The sequence below is a fragment of the Bactrocera tryoni genome, chromosome 4, assembly GCF_016617805.1.
Source record: "Bactrocera tryoni isolate S06 chromosome 4, CSIRO_BtryS06_freeze2, whole genome shotgun sequence".
Taxonomy (NCBI): domain Eukaryota; kingdom Metazoa; phylum Arthropoda; class Insecta; order Diptera; family Tephritidae; genus Bactrocera; species Bactrocera tryoni.
The window spans coordinates 27,718,659-27,738,947 of NC_052502.1; the positions used below are offsets into that span (position 1 = coordinate 27,718,659).

The following is a 20,289-nucleotide window of genomic DNA, read 5'->3' on the forward strand; positions in this document are numbered from 1 at the left end:
TTTCATTAGGCTTGTGCGTACATTCATACATATGTACATTCATACCTGTGTGGCATATATGAATATGTAACTAAATACAATATACTTTGTCTGCAATTAATTTAAAAGTTTTAAAATGCGAAACGTTAACATTTCAATTGGCAATGAAATATTAAAGTACCTTCTTTTGTAAATTTATTGTTTTCTGCCACTTGAAATAATTATATTTTTTCTTTATGCTTTGTAGCAATTAACTAATTAGCTTTAGTTTTTTCGCAATTAAGTAAAAATCATATAAATAATGTAATTCATATTTTATATGATTATACAACAAAAAGTAACGTTTCAGCAAATTTTGTTATGACTGATTTTCTATTCTTTAAGACATTCCCTTAAAATTACTTTATAAAATAAATAAAAATACATAACCATTATCGTAAATGTTGTTGAACATTAGCAAACTATCATTTTATACAATTACTTATTATCGCCTTCAAAAACTCTTTTTGAGCCAGTACAAGCATGTCTTAATGCAATAATCAAGTTTTAAGCCACGGTCAGGATGGCCTTCAGTTGAGGTTTTTACGGTTTCGGTTCTTTTTGAAACGCCATTTGCTAGATTGTTTGACAGTTTAGACGTCACATTCATAAATCCAAGACTCATCGCCAGCAATGAGGCGTTTGATGGATGTAGGGTTCTCAATTGCGTTTTCATCTTTTTCGACATCTTCTCGGCGTAATTTTTGCAAAAGATTCAGGTATTTTGGTAAGACTCTAGCGTTGACATTCATAACAGATCATCAGCAATCTCTCTGATGCCAACATGGCGATTCTCATGCCCTCTTTCTTTAACTTATGTCGTTATTAACAGAGGTGTGTTGATGACTTTATGACCTTTGTGCCACTAAATACTTGTGTTCGTGATAAAGTACAGACTTCAAGACACCTCTGCTACATTTGCAACGATTTCTTAGATGTGGTTCCATTTGAAACACAAAGTTTTATAAAAGTTCAATAGTTTTTCCATGGTACATATCGAAAGACAAATTGTTCGCGTCGCTAACAAACTGCCGTCAAACACACACTAAATGATATAAATTGTGACAAAAAAGTACCCGGAAATTGGTTATAAAACGTAAAATATTTAATTATTCCTCCCAGATTTAATATATTTATGCCAGCGATTTTTCCAGTCCTCGAAGTCACTTTTTGGAATGGCCTTCGGCGAATTTTGTTATATCTCTTCGTTCGACTGAAAACGGGTTCCGTCTGTCCCTCTGATCAATGAATGAAACAATTTTTGGGCGACACTTTTGTGTTGTTTTGGTTTCGGCTCGTTTTTTCCTCCATTCCGATGATTGTTGACTTGTTTGCATGTCAAACTCAAAAACCCATGCCTCGTCGATAGTTATACTTGAAAGTAACTTGTTTACGGTACTCTTTTTGAAAAAAAATGAGCTTTATTGGGACGAGTCGATCATGAAAGGTTATGTATTCCAAAGGAAAAAATGTAGCTAGCTTGTACTGTTTATATCTTTAACCTTGCACATTTCATATGTTTTCGGACCATGACTGATGTTTCCATAGATTTTATCGTAATAATAAAATTTTCTAACTACTAGCTCAATTTTGTGGAAATTATTATGTTATTATGTGTAGTTATTATGTTAGAAATAATTGATGCTAGGAGAAAAATTATTATATATACATATAAATATTAAGGAAAATTCTCATGTCTCATAGCATAATTTCGATGCTTTTTATTTTTGCGTTGCATTTTCGTCGCAATAATAAGTTAACTGGATTAAATAAATTCTACAAATTCAAAATTACAGCAGAGTTATTGTATACAAGTATGTTATATTTAAAACAATTGTTCAATTTTAACGTTTATTAATGAACTAAAAAATACTAACTACTTGTAATAGTTATCTTAGCTTCCATATAAAACCCTTCAAATCAGGTTTGAAATGTACAACATAAACTCTTTTTTACGTGCATTTTCTAAACATTCTGTTTAAATTAAATAAACTATGTTCAATTGACAACAAAATAAAAATCTTTGTTAGTAACCCTCCCTGAAAAAAATTCAATTGTTCATAAGACAGGCGAATGACCTTTTTATTTTCCAGTAATTTCTCTATCGCGACATGTAAAAGTTAATAAGGTTTGGGGTAGGATTTAGCAAATAGTAGTTTTTGGTGAGGGTTGATTTTTTTTCATAGCGCCACCCTCATCAAATTGAGGGTGTTTTAAGTTTTACACCCGTACATTTACTTTGCATTGCCTAGTGTTCATGTATTTGGAAAACTGTAAGACAACTATTTTTATATAGAGTTGCCAATTTTAACTTTTGAATTGAATAATTTCATTTTATTTTTAATTAAATAACATGATTTTGTGAAAAAATTAACACAACATGGTGCATTATCACAAATATACAATTAAAAGTGTTTGGGAGTTGAAACAAGACCACAGAAGTTTTTAGATATAGAGTCCTGGCGACGTTACGCCCTTCCTTTTATTCCAAAACTTTGGCTTTTAGCTTTAAAACTTAAAATTACTATAAATGAATTCCGAAAAATGTCATTCGGAACTCGACCTATGTATTCCGGGTATATATAGCATAATAGAGTATATGTTACATATATTTCGGTGTATGGTAACTCTATGAATTTTAAATAAAACCGAAAGTAATAGAAAGTTGTAATATATTGTATTGTTGGATTAATTTTAGCCTAAAGATGTGTACTTTTATATATTTGTATGAATATATGTACATACATATGTATGTATTTATGTAGAATCCCATTGCACTATATGGTCCTGAAAAGGTCAACTGAGTGATGAATAATGAAAAAGAGCCTTGGTTAACATTTAATGCATAGAATGACAGCAAAGTAGGAATGACAACGAAATAGCCGACATGTGCAGTAAAATTAATGCATTATTAAATTGGGTGAGTTAAGAGAGTCAGTCCGTGTAGTATTTGGGTGTGATGGGTGTGTGACTTAGAACATTAAATAAAACATATACTCGTGCATACTATTTTATACAAAAATGCATCATCGTGAGATGGCTTTTGTTGAATTGCTGACATCCTTTAATTTTAGGGTCAGTTTTTGGGTTGCTTTATACATTTAAAATCTATAATAAGTCGTGGATAATATTTAAATGTTTTATGTGTGCTTCTATTTTGTAATTTTGATAATGCTTATGAGCGGATGCACACAAAACAAGTAAGGAAGGGCTAAGTTCGGGTGTCACCGAACATTTGATACTATTGCATGATAAAGTGATAATCGAGATTTCATTATCCGTCATTTATATATTTTTCAAATGCCGAAATTTGTGTAAAGTTTTATTCCGCTCTCATCATTGGTTCCTAATGTACTATATAGAAGGTATCAGATGGAATTCAAAATAGCGTTATATTGGAAGAAGGCATGGTTGTGAACCGATTTCACCCATATTTCGTACATGTCATCAGGGTGTTAAGAAAATATTATATACCGAATGTCATTGAAATCGGTCTAGTAGTTCCTGAGATATGGTTTTTGGTCCATAAGGGGGCGACGCCACGCCCATTTTAAATTTTTAAAAAAAGCCTGGGTGCAGCTTCCTTCTGCCATTTCTTCCGTAAAATTTAGTGTTTCTGACGTTTTTTGTTAGTCGGTTAACGCACTTTTAGTGATTTTCAACATAACCTTTGTATGGGAGGTGGGCGTGGTTATTTTCCGATTTCTTCCATTTTTGAACTGTATATGGAAATGCCTGAAGAAAACGACTCTGTAGAGTTTGGTTGACATAGCTATAGTAGTTTCCGAGATACGTACAAAAAACCTAGCAGGAGGCGGGTCCACGCCCACTTTTCCAAAAAAATTACGTCCAAATATGCCCCTCCCAAATGCGATCCCTTGTGTCAAATTTCACTTTAATATCTTTATTTATGGCTTAGTTATGACACTTTATAGGTTTTCGGTTTCCGCCATTTTGTGGGCGTGGCAGTGGGTCGATTTTGCCCATCTTCGAACTTAACCTCCTTATGGAGCCAATAAATACGTGTACCAAGTTTCATCACGATATCTCAATTTTTACTCAAGTTACAGCTTGCACGGACGGACGGACGGACAGACAGACATCCGGATTTCAACTCTACTCGTCACCCTGATCACTTTGGTATATATAATCCTATATCTGACTCTTTTAGTTTTAGGACTTACAAACAACCGTTATGTGAACAAAACTATAATACTCTCCTTAGCAACATTGTTGCGAGAGTATAGAAATTTCCAACGAAACAGCAAAATGTCTTTCATACGTTTTTCTTAGATAAGTGTATGTATTTATATAAATATGGGAAATTCTTATGTTTTGATAACTAAATGACATTGTTTATTTATTTTTAAATTTTTGTAACTTATGGCATGTCACTTTAAAGTCACTGAATTTATTTTAGTCAAACGATAAGTTCGGCAAACAAAAACATCCTTTGTATGTAGATAAATAAATAAGTACTGTACGAGTATGTATGTACTTGTATGTGCATATACGTATACATATATGCAATTGGGCAGCGAAATTTACATACATATGTATGTATGTATGTACATACATATATTCCAATATTTATACCAGGCGCGCAGTCATTTGTTTTCTTCGTGGGTTTTGCATTATACACTTTTTTAAAAGGTGTTTCCCTCTAGAATGCCTTAAACGACAAACAATCAGTTTTATTATATTTACTTAATTATTTTTTTATTTTTAATATAAAAACAGGAGTATTTTATGTAGTACGAAATCGTTTTTAGTTTAAATTAAAATGGTTTAAAGCTTTACGGAATAATAAAATAATTCATATTTTATTGAATAGCCGCGGTTTAGCACTTTATATTGGGTAGTCGAAAAAGTCTCTTCGTATTTGAAATCAAACTTCAACTTATTGGTTTTTATAATTATAATAATAAATACATAAACAAATATGTACCATTTTGATCGACCACTTTTTGCCATTTTTCCGCTAGAGACATTATTCCATCAGTGTATAATAAATCGAAATTTTCAGAACGGAAGCGAGCGAACCATTGTTGTGCTACACGAACTGACACAGCATCGTCTTCATAAACTTCATACATTTCATTGGGAGTTTGCGTGGCATTCTTCCCTTTTTTATATAAAAATTTCAAAATATTGGGAATTTCTATATTATTTTCACTCATTTTTGAACAGCTGTAACTTTTTTTCAACTTCTCCGAATTAAATTTTTTTCGGTTAAATGAAGCTTAAAATATCACCTAACACTATATATTATGACACAATGTGATTGGTTGCTCTGGTGATATACGACTGCATCTATTGACAAAATACGCACTTTCTGGTATGTTTAGGGTCATTATCTTAATGGGGTGTTGAAAACAATGGTATATTCAATGTAACATAAGTCACTTATTCCATGACGCCTATAATCAAATGAAATTTGGTCCAATTCCACGATGCCAAAGCGACCCCATACTACGATCTTCGGGCCAGCATACTTGATGATTTCTGTTGTAAATCGTGGATTATATTCCATAGTAGAGGACGCCGGACAAAGTTTCAAGAACTTGAAATAATTTACAATGTCTACAAATAAGACTTAAATTGGATATACATATGTGAATCTTCTCCAACTACCATCGTCGTCCAATTTAAAACATGAAAAATTAGTTAGGGCTAACACTGCAAAATCAGCAGACTTTTCTTTGTTTTACAGCATATCGTCCTGTCATCGGCTGAAATTTACATTATCAGTAGTTTCTATTTATATCGTATTTTCGTTTCCCATAAATTGATGAAAAGTGATCTTACGTCATTTTACATTTTAGGCGACGGTATGTAAGTGATTACAGGGAAACATATGAGGTAACCCATGGTATGGTAAAATATATTTAGAACTTACGACTCTCAAGTACATATGTACTATATGTATATACATTCGTGGCTACATACATGCATTACTTACTCACAGCAAAATTCGATAATCGAACGAAAGGCTGTCGCCTGATTTCTGCTTTTCAAAGAACTACATTCTTTTCGAGTTATCAACTGGAAGGCTTCTTATCAAAGAATGGTTTCACATTATATATGGTACATATCTACATATGTATATACATAAATGCATACATACATGATGCATATAGTGTAAAATGTGTGGATTTTCGTTTAAATTGAGGCAACGCCTTTACGTTCGCACAATTTGCTTTATTATCAAGAACATTTATGTTATGAAGTGTGAGTATAAATACTACTATGTGTATACATGTTTGTATATTGTATACATATGTATGTGTATGTGTGTATGCATATATGTATGTATGTACATACATTAAGCTCACGTATTGCGCATACTTACATACATGCTTGGTTAATTAGATGTTATTGTATGGCGTTGAACATTACCATAAAAGGAAATTTATTTTGGTTTACATAGTATTACTAATATGGGTATTAAAAACCAATTCTTATCGCGTTTTCAATGAGTTACGAAAAAACTGACTATGCTACATATATTCCTTCCTTGTGATAAAAGCAATATTTTAATCAACACGTCATAAAACTGAATATTTTATGTACCGGTCATTGTGGCAAGTCAAATAAATTTATTCGTTAGAATTTTGATTTGAAGTGCTAATACAACCTATCTTACACATACTATACATGCACTTTTTATTATTTTATTATTTTTATACCCTGATCAAGGTTAAGTTTAAGAAAAAATCGAAGACCCTATAAAATATATACACCCAACTCTTTTTTTACACGGTAGATACGTTCCTCAAGATATCCGTGTAAAAAAATAGGCGTTTCCTATAGTAAAATGGGGGATACGTTCCATGTCATCTGAAAACCGTGTAAGATGAAATAAAGAACTATATTTACTTCGAAAAACCGTGTAAAAAATGTTGAAAACTATAAAATTTCGCATATGCATACAAATTGTATGTTCATATGGCATTTTATTGAACATTAAAACTTAAAATACATAATTCATACAGGTGAAAAATTGGTAGAGCAAGCAAAAAACAAAAGAAATATGTTAATCTAGAAATAAGAACAGAAAAATTATAATACAAATAAAGAAAAAATACTGACAAAGCTACATAATTATTCGTCGCTACTTGATAATAAGCTTAATTGTTTACGACGAACTGGACTAAAGTCGGTATCATCACTAGAGATGTCCATCAAATTATCCAATGGTGACTTTCAACAGATTCCCGTATTTATTCTCATTTTTCTTAATGGTCCTGATAGTAGCTTCGTTTAAGCCAAAATCCTTGCCCGCAGATGTTGAACCTTCACCTCTTGCCAGACAGTTCAAGAATTTTAATTTTACTTCCAAAGAAATGGCTTGCCTTTTACGAATCTTTGAAATTTTGTCATTTTGTTAACTGCATTAAGAGTAAACATTTTATTTTTAAAGCTTAACTAAAAATTTATAGATAAAATATATTTTTTCACTTATTAAGGTCAGAAACGTTCAAATCTAATTGATAGCACGAACATTTGATAAAATATTGCGAGCTAATAAACTTTAAACACTTTAATTAAGCAATATTTTATATAAATATCATGCGAACAAAATGTGTAGGTAAGAGTTATCGAATAAGGGGATTTCCCAGTTACTACTATGTATGTATGTTCATTTCAGCAATGGTGCCAAGTGTGGTAAAAACAAACATAATTACAGGACAGTGAATTTGAAAACGTACCAGATTAAAATTTTTTTTACCAAATTTTATTTTTTTTAACCGTGTAATCTGTGTAAAAAGAAAACGTGTAAAAAAAAGTTGGGTGTACATACTTATGCGATCAGCGTTTCAAGCTGAGTCGATTTAGCTCCTCTGTATGTATGTTTGTATATAAGCGAACTTAGTGCCTAAGTTTTTGAGATATCTATCTGAATTGCATACGTCCTTTTCCACCCCAGAAGCTGATATTTGGGTAATACTGACGATATCGGAGTATTATAGTATATACATAGCTGTCATACAAACTGATATATCAAATCATGTTCTTTTCTATTTAACAAGATGTGTTCACAAAATTTAGCAAGAATTATTGTCCAGCGCAATGTTACGATCTCCGAATATATTGTTTAGATCGTGCCAATATAGCAAACCTATACCAGTCATTAAGAGTGACCGATAAAATCAAGTCCTTGTATGGAAATTTTTTTTATTTGTGAAGGGTATTATAACTTCGATGCAACCGAAGTTAACAGTTTTTCTTGTTTATTATTGTTATTGTTTTATTTTCTGGTATAAAATACTTTGTTACATTAAATTCTATCCCTTAGGAATGTGAAACTAATAACAAGTAAAGTGTTAAAAATTATCCACTCAAAATTAATTATACTCATACACACTTATAACGGCAATATGCACTTGAAAATGACTCATTCTTAAATTTTATTAGATTTCATTTAATTTTATTGCATTAGTATGCACATACTGTGAATGCATATATATTTATGTGTGTATAATTGTATTTACAAATGTGTGGCTTCCTTCCCTCATAATTTTACTTTGTCAAATACATAAAACGCTCCCGTTTTTACGACTTTCTTTCTTTGGCTGTCCATCAAAAGGGTGATAAAATGCATCTGGGGTTGGGGACTTGATGAATCATCTGTGCATCGAATGCTATATGGCTGCAAATGGTGTAGCTTATGAATTACGATTGACTTCCTTCGGAAGTGACAAATACATTATGCAAAGAAAATAAAATATTTATATTAAATATGTATATAAAATATTTATATACGTATGTATTATAAATATTTTTTCATATATTTAATATATTTATATAACTGCATTCCATTCCGTGACTTAATTATAGTTAAGTAAAAGCCGATAAGCCTTTTCTAATTAAATTCTGTTTAAGAATTAGATTTCGAATGTCAACTCAGTTTATTCTTGTACAGTGAATTCCCCAAATAGCGGATGTTTGATATTGTAAACCTCATTGTAATGAGTTTTGAGTTTTCAAACAAAATCTTTCGCGTTATAATTGTGGAAATTTCTACAAAGTTATAGAAATTGCCTTCGCTCTAACTGATTTTTTAAATATTGATACTTACATACCAACACCGCCTTAACATACCACACAATCTCAGATAAACTAGTCAAATTTTTAAATAGTTGTGGGATTTTTAAAAAAGAGTTTTCGACTGCCATAAATGGATTATAGGATCGTAAGAAGAAAGGAGCGGGATGAAATATTCAGTTCAATCTCTATGTAGCTTTGGCAAACATTGCTTTGATTTTGATTTGTGACATTCACTGTGTGACTTGAGGCGCCGTCCTGTTGGAAATACATATTGTCCAAGTCCAGTTCGAGATGCAATGGTGACTCATGGAGTACTGTGGATTGCTTATTGATGAAGCCATTCAGCTAGAAATGAGCCTCATCGTTGAAGATGATTTTTCGATGAAAATCCGGATAATTTTCAAGTTATTGCTCAGCTCAATTCACGAACATACGACAATTATGGTGGTCAGGCGGCTTCAGTTCTAGTAGGCCAAGGTTTTTTCGCCATAACGACGTAACAGAGATGTCCAACTCTTGAGAACGACGTGTGAGAGACTGATTTAGGTCTTCCTCAGATGGTCTTACGGGCACATCTTTGTCTCACTGGAACATTTGTACTGTGTCTATGGATTGAAATATTCCCGGTTATGACGGTCATAAATTGGAAGTAGCACTCTTAAAGTTGAGGCCACTGACTCCGAATTTCGGCAGTAAATTTTAATAATTTCGAATTTGTTGGGTCGTATAGTATATCTTTTCATGATGAAATGATAAACCTTATTGAAGAGAAATGTCAAAAGAGCGAGAAAAATATGGCGATGTTTCCTGTCCCTATCGGTCTAGTTTTGTAGCTCCCTATTGAAAAATCCTATATTTGTCGTTCAGATAAAATGTTATTATAATTTTTATTGATGTTGTCATGTAGCTTTTGAGTTAAATGTTTTGTTCATCCCTGCTTTATAAGATCTCCGACGTTTCCTTAGGGCATTACAAACTTTGTGGTAAACTTAATATACCCTGTTTATGGTATAAAAATAACTTAACCTGTATATTAATTTTCAAAAAATATTTTTAATACATCATTAGTTATTAAAAAATATAATTTTTTTCGAATTCACCTCATAAACTTTTTCTTTTTCCAATTTTTATTATTAAAAGTTGAAACACTAGCTTGTTCTGAATACTGAATCGGTCATTTTGAAATTAGTTATCGAAAACAAAGATAATTCTATTCGATTATTTCATAATTGTAATCCTGCTGTAAGAATTCTTAATTTCTTAATTAATTTTACTCCATTGACAACCAACGCACTCTACATAATCAGTTTTGAGATATTGGTATCAACCATTTCGTTCTTAATATATCAATAGAATTCTATTTACATATATTTTATAGAACAATTACTATAACTAGTAGAAAATCTAATATAGTGCACCGCTTAACTATTTTCAAGAAAAAATTATACAAGTAATTTTTGGACTTTGCTTGTTCTCCTTTCTAATCACAATCAATTGTTGGGGCTTACCCCTAACAATAGATAAAAAATTAAATTAAAAATTTATTTCCCTTATAACCAAGGTTGCTTAGAGTGAAATAGTTTTCATTATCTAACAGTTATTGCAACTGCAATGTTTCAAATCAAATAATAGATTAAGCGTGACTGTCTGCTCGACTGGATGATATATCTTTGTTATTAATATTGTAACATAGTTCGGGAGAATGTTGAGATATCTCATCAGAAATAAATGTGTTTGATAAAAATGGAGAATGAATTGGGAAATTCGGTTCACATCTTCCCCTAACACCATATACCAAATAAAATCAATTTGCACTCAGTTAAGCTAAGCTAATCCTTCAACTAATGTATGATATTTCTTTATAAAATACATGAGAATTTTATACTTATGAATTGGCTCATACAATCCCATAACAACTAATACACATACATATATATCATTTTAAATTATTTATTACTTATTATTGTGGTTTTGTCACCAGTTTAAATCCTTTCGAATAATAAGTCTATCCGCTGTTCTACAAAACCTTATAATAAATGCGAAGAAACATCCCGGCCTAAATATGTATTAATAATAATAACAGTAATTATTTTTTATCGATATAATTTTATTCTTCCGATAATAAGGTGTGCGTTGGAATAAGTTTCCAATTAAATTGTGTACTTAAGAGTTCGTTCACATGTGCGGATATCCATCTTTCGGAAGTTGGTTTTATGTACAATAAAATATACAATTGAAATATAATATTCTAAAAACTCGCAACCAAACTGTTGACCTTTAAAAACTACCTGTGCCAGCATTACTTATTAAGGATTTAAAAATAAACATGACAACGGATGTGCGTTATACATAAATTATTTATGCAAGGCACATGCAAGTTTTATAATTGAAATGTACGGAGTATGTGGGAAGAAAAGAAAAAGTAATGAATATGAAAAATTATACAAAATAATTGACTTTGTAAGTGCATACATATTTGTACATAGAAGTATGTACGATAACATACAGTTGCGTGTACAAAATAAGCAGTACTAAGTTATTTTTCAAACTTTAAGCGCCGTTTTCTCGAAGCCATATTTTTCAAATTAGAGTAAGGGATTACGGAAAAAGTGGAAAGCCGATTTTTTCGGATAATTTTTTTTTAAAGAGCATAAAATAGTCTAGATATATTATGATCATAAAAAAGTCTAGTACATAGTCTGAAAAGTTTAATGCCAAATTTTTGCACAACAAAAAAAAACATTTTTTTTTTGAAACGTAATTTTTGTGGTTAATATGAAAAATCTATCTAGGATAAGAAACTTTCCGGCAAAATTCCGATTTCTTTGGCGCAGCGATCTGAAGGTACCGTTGGAAAGAGAAAGTCCTCCCGCTTAAAGAAAAGGCACCGCAAACGCTTAGTATACGAGATATTCGACTTTAAAGTTCAAAAATTCTAACATTTTAACAAGCAATTTCACAACACAATTCACGCACATTTTTCGCAACGCGTCCAAATGCCATCAACGCAGAAAGGAGTACTACGCGAAAGTACTTCAGCCACACGGGTATTGGCTCGGCCATGGTTATTTTGTTAGAACGTCCCCGAAGAACGCCAACGCAGAAACCAGTACTAAAAAGTAAAAAAAAACGCTGTCGTTGAAAAATCCTTCATATTTGGTTTTCAAAATGTGGCAACCCTCATTTTGCTTATAATTGGAAACACCCCAACCTTTTTAGCTATGAGTGTGTTAGGTGATTTTTAAACTAATAAATTTAGCTAAAAAAACAAAATAAATGTGAACTTATTTCAATATTTAAAGTGTATTTTTCAATACACGAACTGAAAAATATGAAAAAACTTAGTTAAACATTGTGAAATACCATGTGTTATTTATAAAAATTTTTGAAGTTTTAAACGCGAATATTTTAAAAATTATAAGTGTTAGCAACGTTATTTTTACATATTCCTCCTCTGAGAAGCTTGATTTTATGATGTGAGCTAAAAATTATTAATTAAGGCTTTCTACACCATTTCCGATGTCACTACGACTTACAGTAACTACGAAAAGTCAATTAAATATTTATTGTGCTTTTTTTATTCTTTAACCATTTCCTTCAATATACATATGTACTTATTTAGGTACATGATGTCAAGAATACGCGCATCGTTTTCATTTCCCGAAAAAAATCGCGAAAAAGTACTTATTTCGACCTCTATGGGTACTTCCCCCTTAAGCTTATTATGTCAATGTGATAAAAACACAACTTTACTCAAAGATTGAATAAAATTCGTAATATTTCTAGTTGATATAAACCAGTAGCAAAGCAGTTAACGGACTAATCTGCTATGGTCTCATGGTCTCAGGGATTTCATATTCATATTAATTAAGGTTTAAAATAAAACTGCGTTTGCCATAGGGCCATGCAAAAGTCATGAGTAATAAAATCATATACAAGGTGCTTTCCAAAGTAAACAGGACTTCTTGAATCTATCGCTCCCTGGTGGCGCCATCTTTATCGATTGTACAGTGAATTTCACGACATTTCATCGATTGGAAGTGAAGTTATTGCGTTTTAAGTGTCAGTATGTTTGTGTTATCGGTGCGAAAATGAGCTTCGAACAAAGAACCAACACTAAATTTTGTTTTAAAATTGGTAAAACTTTTACCGAAACTTTTCAATTGATGAAACAAGTTTATGGCGATGATTGCCTATACCGTAGGAGATTGCACGAGTGGTTTCAACGTTTTCAAAGTGGTCTTGAGGACATAAATGACGATCAACATCTGGGCCAATCAAAATCCATAATCACCGAAAATTCCATCGAAACTGTGCGTGAATTCATCAAAAATCAGCCGAAATCATCATTGAAATTCATGGAAATGGAATTGAACATCTCCAAAACATCGATTTATCGCATTTTGACCGGACATTTGTGGTTGCGAAAGGTGTGTGCACGGTTTGTTCCGCACAAATTGACTGACGACCAAAAATTGCTCAGAATCCAACATTCGAAGGACGATTATTTGACCAAAAATCACATTTTAACCATTAACCACTCCCCGTACTCACCTGATATGGCACCGTGCGGCTTCTTCCTTTTCGGAAAAATGCATTTGCCATGAAAGGAAAGCGTTATGCAGACGTAGAGGCCATTAAAAAGGCTTGCACTGGAATACTGGCGGCCATACCGGCCAACGAGCTAAAACACTCGTTCGATATGCTTTTGGACCGTGCAAAAAGCTGTACTGAAGCAGAAGGAGACTATTTTGAATAAAATAAACTGATTTTGCCGAAAAAAACCATTTGTTCCGTTTTTTTTAAGTCCTGTTTACTTTGGAAGGCACCTTGTACAAGTATATGTGCATAAATAAAACTATTTCGATTTCTTGGGCTTTTTACATACATACACACATATATGTATATTTATACTATATACTTCTACTTATGGTATAGATGGATAATTTTTTGATTATCCATAAAAAGAAATATACTTACGATTTAATTTATTATGAACATATACACTATGTGTATGTATGTATGTATGTTTATATGCATATATGAAAAAGGCCAACGGCCGGCCAAAGGATGGTTCGCAATATTCGTACCTACTACTTATTCGATTATAACGTACAAAATCACATTTTATTTATTATTATTTTGCTACTAGTCTTATAATTGGGTGTGTATTCCAAACGAAACCTCCAACAGCGAGATACATAAATATGAATGGAAAACAAAGAAAATAAAGAGAGAAATCATTCAATGAGAATGCACACAGTTTTAGGCACATATAGTACATATGTATGTATGTAAGTATGTATGCCTATACATAAGTGAAACAGTGCATAGAGGAGAGGAAGTTCAAGTTCAAACTTATATTTGCACAAACTACAATATATCTGTGCGGCATTTAAACGTATAAGTATATACCTGTACATATATAGAGATATCTATACACACCTATAGGTATGTATGTATATAGTTTACAGTATAAAAACACATACATATAAGGATATCTAAAAACGCGCTATAACCGGGTACCTGCTGACTTTATACCTAGACTGCTTGTACATATGTATGTGCACTTTGATATTTATCTGTGTATGTACACTGTACTATATATACATTGTATGTTTCATCTATGTACCCCTGGTGAATAGTAATGGAGCCAAGACGTGTATGGTGCCATACATACATATGTTAACGCAGGAAATGAAGGCAAATAAATGCCAGAATATTAAAGACCGTGGCCGTCGTCGCAATCTCACCCGCAAAAATCATATAAACATACATATGTATGTATGTACATTCATGCAGCTTGGCTGCTCATACGTTTATTTATACATTTATTTGCATAAAATATTATAATGCCGCCACCGCAACACTTGAGACCAGTTTAGCTGCGAGCTATTTTTTTGTAAAGGCCATTGCCGGCGCTGCCTGCCTACTTCATAAAAAGTGAAAACTTGCAGGCGATGCGGTTTGTGCACTTTTATAAAGCGATGAGCAATGCCATTGCGCCTAAAACTGCACCAAATTGTTTGCTAAAGGGAAGAATAAAAATGTATATGCGGGCATATCTTTGTACGAGTATCAACACAGTTCACCAGCCTTTTTTTCTCTTGGTTGATTGCCTTTTGACTCACATTCTACGCTTGCACACAAGTTACAACCCCAATATACATACATATGTATTTGTTGTGTTCGAATCTTTTTGAATTTTCGTTTACACTTGCCAGCCATATGAAGTGTGGCAACATCGCATTGTGTTCTTTAGTTAGATGTCAATATGTATTTATGCATTTATATAGGTGTGTATATATGCATTAGTCTGCTAATTTGCATGTGTATGCGTTGGCAACGGCCGGGTTCGCTGATTTGGGCTGGGCCACATGGCGACCGGTGCGGTGCACTACACGCTGTATGTGCCGGGTTGGGCCGGCATATTGTGCGCATGCGTGGAAAAAATGTGCGCCGGTTTTCTTGTATATTTTTGCATTAAAAATAACTGACTCAATGCAATGCAGAGGGTTGTGTTTACTCATGTAATAATTTATGGTCATATGATTTCCCGGCTTTTTTTCAGTTTTTCAGCATCAATGACATTTTTTTTGGGAATGGATTCGCCGCTGTAGTTATTGATTTTTCGTAAACGAAAATTGGAAGTGTACAGAGAACTATTTGTAAATATGTATAATACAGACATATAAAATATGCAGGTATATATTGTACTATATATGCTTACAGTGTTTCGTTTTACTACACTTACGTATATGTATATTTTATTAGTTAAGGTCGGGAAGTGCTGTAACTAGAATACATACTTTTAAATATAAACAAAATACTAAAACAAACTACTTGGTATACCAAGATTAAATTTTAAGGTCTTATTTATATATATTTTATCCTTTAAAGAGCGTTTGATCGACTTCGAGAGAATAACTTGAAATTTTTCATTTCAAGGTTAGGTACGTATACGTAAGAGTTTAGAATCCACGACGCAATTTCGAATTATTAACTGAGGAGAAACGATTTCACTGCGTGTCGGAAAATACTGTATCCTTTCAGAGAGGAAAATTCAAAGCAGAATTGATTACATTACAGCAGAAAGACTCGAAAAAATCAAACCCTGCTTAGTAACTCAATGACGAAGCTTTTTTTCTTTGTGGCCTTAGGGAATCTTAATTTAGTACGGTGTGTCGTATTTCTATCGGAAAGTAAAATAGTCGTTATTGTCAAATAGAACTGCAAAATCGAGGAAGATGGAACGGCTGGTGCTTTACATAATTCAAGAGAAGCGGAATAGCCTTATTAATATTGTATACTTGTATATAGATCAAACGCGAGATACGATGAACTCATTGAACTTTATCAGTGCATATTTACATTAAAGCAATATATTTTTGAAATATTATCCATCCAAAAATATTAAAAACTACCATAAAAGAAGTAACCACAACCGTACTACCCATCTGAGGCGGATCCGTTCTCACGACAGTTGGAAGCAACCCAAACGGACCCGAATTTGCCTTGAAATTACTAAGGGAATGTTTTCTGATACTACAACAACAATGAACTTTGTGGGCCATTCCATTACTAATCAAACCTTTAAAAAAATATTTAAATTAGGAGAGCTCGACATAGTTCACAAAAAAATTCTTGTAAGAATATTGCAAGGAGTATGCTTATCATACTAGATAACCACTCCCTTTGGCCTCTTTCCTCCAGTTCGTGGTTAAAATTAGCATCGACACCATTTTCGATAACGGATGTCTTTGGTAAAGGGTTTTCTCCGAGATTGGCTTGTTGGAGCAATGGTGAACTAGTGGCACAAGTAAAACAGAAAAATAGTTTCTTAAATCTTTTTTCGAAGTTATTTATAAATAAACTTCCAAATTATTTATATTCCAAATTTATTAAATATGTTTATTTTTAATTTTTTGTTCATATTAAATATGTTTAGTTATTGCATTTTATACGATCACCTAATAAATAGGTTTTTTGCGTGTAAATGTAGCCTAACAATATATATGCTTTATTGTGAATTCTAATAGCTGCGTCCTATTGTGAACATGCAATCAGCTGTTTATAGTCCGTTATTGGAAAATCTTAGGTTGTGTTATTCTTTTCCCGGATTGAAAAAATGGCATTAACTAATTTGTTAGTGAAAAGCAGCTTAACTACAGTTATACGAAACAACAATGTGCTGTTAATTTCAGCAAGATTAGGACATACCATACGCGGCAAACGGCCAGGTGTTGCAAAATCATTAGAACAACGTTTGCAGGGTGGGTGATCATAACGGCGTGCTAGTACCGTATTATTGGAAAATGTTACGTATTATCATGATTAATGAATGGTAATTTTTTGTATATTTTAGAAGAAAATGTCAAAGATCCAGAATTAACAGCACGTGTAAACATTGGTTTCCCACATTTAAAATCATCGCGTTCGGAGCAGTTGAAGCAGCGACTAGCGCACTTGAAAGCCCAACGATCTAGTGAAGAAGTGGAAAAATTAGCTCGAGCTAATAAATGTAATAATATTTTCAACCCATATCGTAATTTTTAACAATGAATTATTTATTTCAGTATTAATTGATTTGGATGAAGTGGACCGGGAGTATCGAGCCACCACCGGTCAATATGATATGCGTGTAATTGCTGACCATTATGGCATTTTTGATGATCTATTTGGTTTAGCATATTTTGTACCTCGAGTGGCACTGAATATTCAGGTATTTGGTATAACATAGAATATAATTTCGTTGGTAAATTATTTTGCTTTTATAGTATCCACTTGACGGCGGTAATTTAAGCTGTGTTTTTAATGGAAACGTCATAAAACCTGCGGAAGCGGCAAATGCACCAGAGGTCAGTTTTGATGGCACGATCGATCCTATAACTGGGAAGGTATGAATTTTATTTAGTGACAACACATTTTCTTGCATTTATTTTATTGCTGCTGAAGTAACACAAGGTATTTTATATTGCAGAAATCTACAAAAGATAGTTTTTGGACGCTAGTAGCTACGAATCCTGATGCGCATTTTACGGATAGTTCTTCTGAATATGTGCATTGGTTTATGTAAGCTTTCGATCATCCTTTTTCACCTTTATTAGCATAATAATTATATTTACTTATTCTGTACATAGCTCAAATATTCCCAACGGTGATGTTAAGAAGGGCGAAGTGTTGGTCGAATATTTACCACCTTTTCCACCAAAAGGTGTTGGCTATCAACGCATGGTCTTTGTTTTATACAAACAAAATGGCAAAATGGATTTCAGTCAATATAAGCTCTCACAGAATGAGACGAATAATCTAGAGAAGCGTACATTCAAAACACTGGATTTCTATCGCGATCAACAGGATCATATAACCCCAGCGGGGCTTGCATTTTTCCAAAGCGATTGGGATAGTTCAATTACGAACTTCTATCACAATGTGTTAAGTATGTTTGAATAAAACTTCAATAATAAAATTATAAATTAAAAAATATATAATTTTTTCAACAGATATTAAGGAACCAGTTTTCGAATATGACTTCCCCAAACCATATATAGCTGATCAGAAATTCTTCCCGCTGAAGCAGGCGTTCAATTTGTATTTGGATCGTTATCGTGATCCTAAAGAGATCAATCAAGAATTCCTGGAACGCAAATTGGCTACGACGCATCCATTTGAAGGTCCTGAAGAGCCTCTGCGCTTCCCAAATGCGCATCCAATACGTGGTGTGCCGTCCTGGCTCAAGACAGAAATACGAAAGCGACGACTCGGAATTGGGCGCATTAACGACTATAATTAAGTGTATAAAATAAATTGTAAAAAGAAAATACATAATTCATGTGTAAACAATTACGAAAAATATAGTAAAAATTTTTTAATTTAATTTAAAACATCTATTTAATTCAAGTTAGTTGCCCAGACATTCGTTTTTTATTGAAATAACCGATTTTATCAATTTTGTTATTATTATCGGGAGAACACTGTACACGGTTTGATCTGCGAAATTTATAAGCAAATCCGAGCCAAAACACCAGGCGCCCATAACAGCACAGAAAGCAACCCACCGTCTCCGTTCATTCACAATAGAGAATTTAGGAGGTTAGGTAGTGTTCACACCAAGCACGTCTTATTTAATTAGTTTGAATTTAAAAACAAAAAAACAGTTATTGAGTACGATTAATTGATAGATTTACTATTTTATATAATAAAAATACTTAATAACATCTCAATAATTAAATTTTTTCTGCTTTTAAAATCAAACTAATTAAATAAGACGTGTTTGGTGTGAACACTACCTAACCTCCTCAATTATCTATTGTGAATGAGCGGAGACGGCGGGTTGCTTTCTGTGCTGTTCTGGGCGCCTGGTGTTTTAGCTCAGATTTACTTATAAATTTCGCAGATCAAACCGTGTACAGTGTTCTCCCGATAATAATAACAAAATTGATAAAATCGGTTATTTTAATAAAAACGAATGTCTGGCCAACTGACTTTAATTAAATAAATGTTTTAATTCAAATTTAAAAATTTTAAATTCTATATATATATAAGTACGTATGTATATATATATACATGTATACATATGTATATATATAAATTTGGATTTAATCGTGTACACTTGAAACAAATCAACTAAATGTTGCTGTTTAAAAAGTTTTTAGGATTATATACACATCCTGAATTAAGAAAAATTTAACATTCATATTAAACGTTATCAGTGAATTTTTATTGTGTGGTCATTATAAATACAAGTACTTCAACCAACTTAATATATTTTTGTTACATAAAAACTAAGCGGGGTTATATATCATACAACCGTTTTCCTTATAGCATGCGGCACAATTTCTTATGTAATTTTTATTAATAAATATTTATGAATTTTTTCAACGTTTGCATTACATTGTCAACAAATAAACTTCTTAAAATATACTTTGAACATTAATAGAAATTTGATAAAAACCGATTATCGCAACATACATTTTTTAGAGTTTGATGTGTATTTCTCGTTTCGTAACTTAAGCGCTTTCGTCACTATATTACTAATGTTAAAAAAGAGATAATGCATATTACATTCTCGATAATAAATATTTGGCACAATTGTTGTTTATAATAAATTCTTCCTTTTTATATGGGTGATAAAAGCGCAAAGAAATTTAATTGGCACAAAAAGGGTTTGCCCAAATATGTATATAACTTCAATTTTTTCACAACAAATTTACTTTATTA

At 32.3% G+C, this 20,289-nt stretch overlaps 1 protein-coding gene across 1 annotated transcript; it reads left to right on the forward strand.

Moving 5' to 3' along the window:
- Positions 1–17,135: 17,135 nt before the first annotated feature.
- Positions 17,136–18,936, forward strand: LOC120775691 (39S ribosomal protein L38, mitochondrial). Its single transcript, XM_040106001.1, has 7 exons — positions 17,136–17,342; positions 17,435–17,590; positions 17,646–17,791; positions 17,847–17,966; positions 18,050–18,141; positions 18,210–18,508; positions 18,573–18,936. Exons 1-7 carry the CDS (start codon positions 17,198–17,200, stop codon positions 18,860–18,862), a joined length of 1,248 nt encoding a protein of 415 aa, XP_039961935.1. The 5' UTR covers positions 17,136–17,197; the 3' UTR covers positions 18,863–18,936.
- Positions 18,937–20,289: the final 1,353 nt, after the last annotated feature.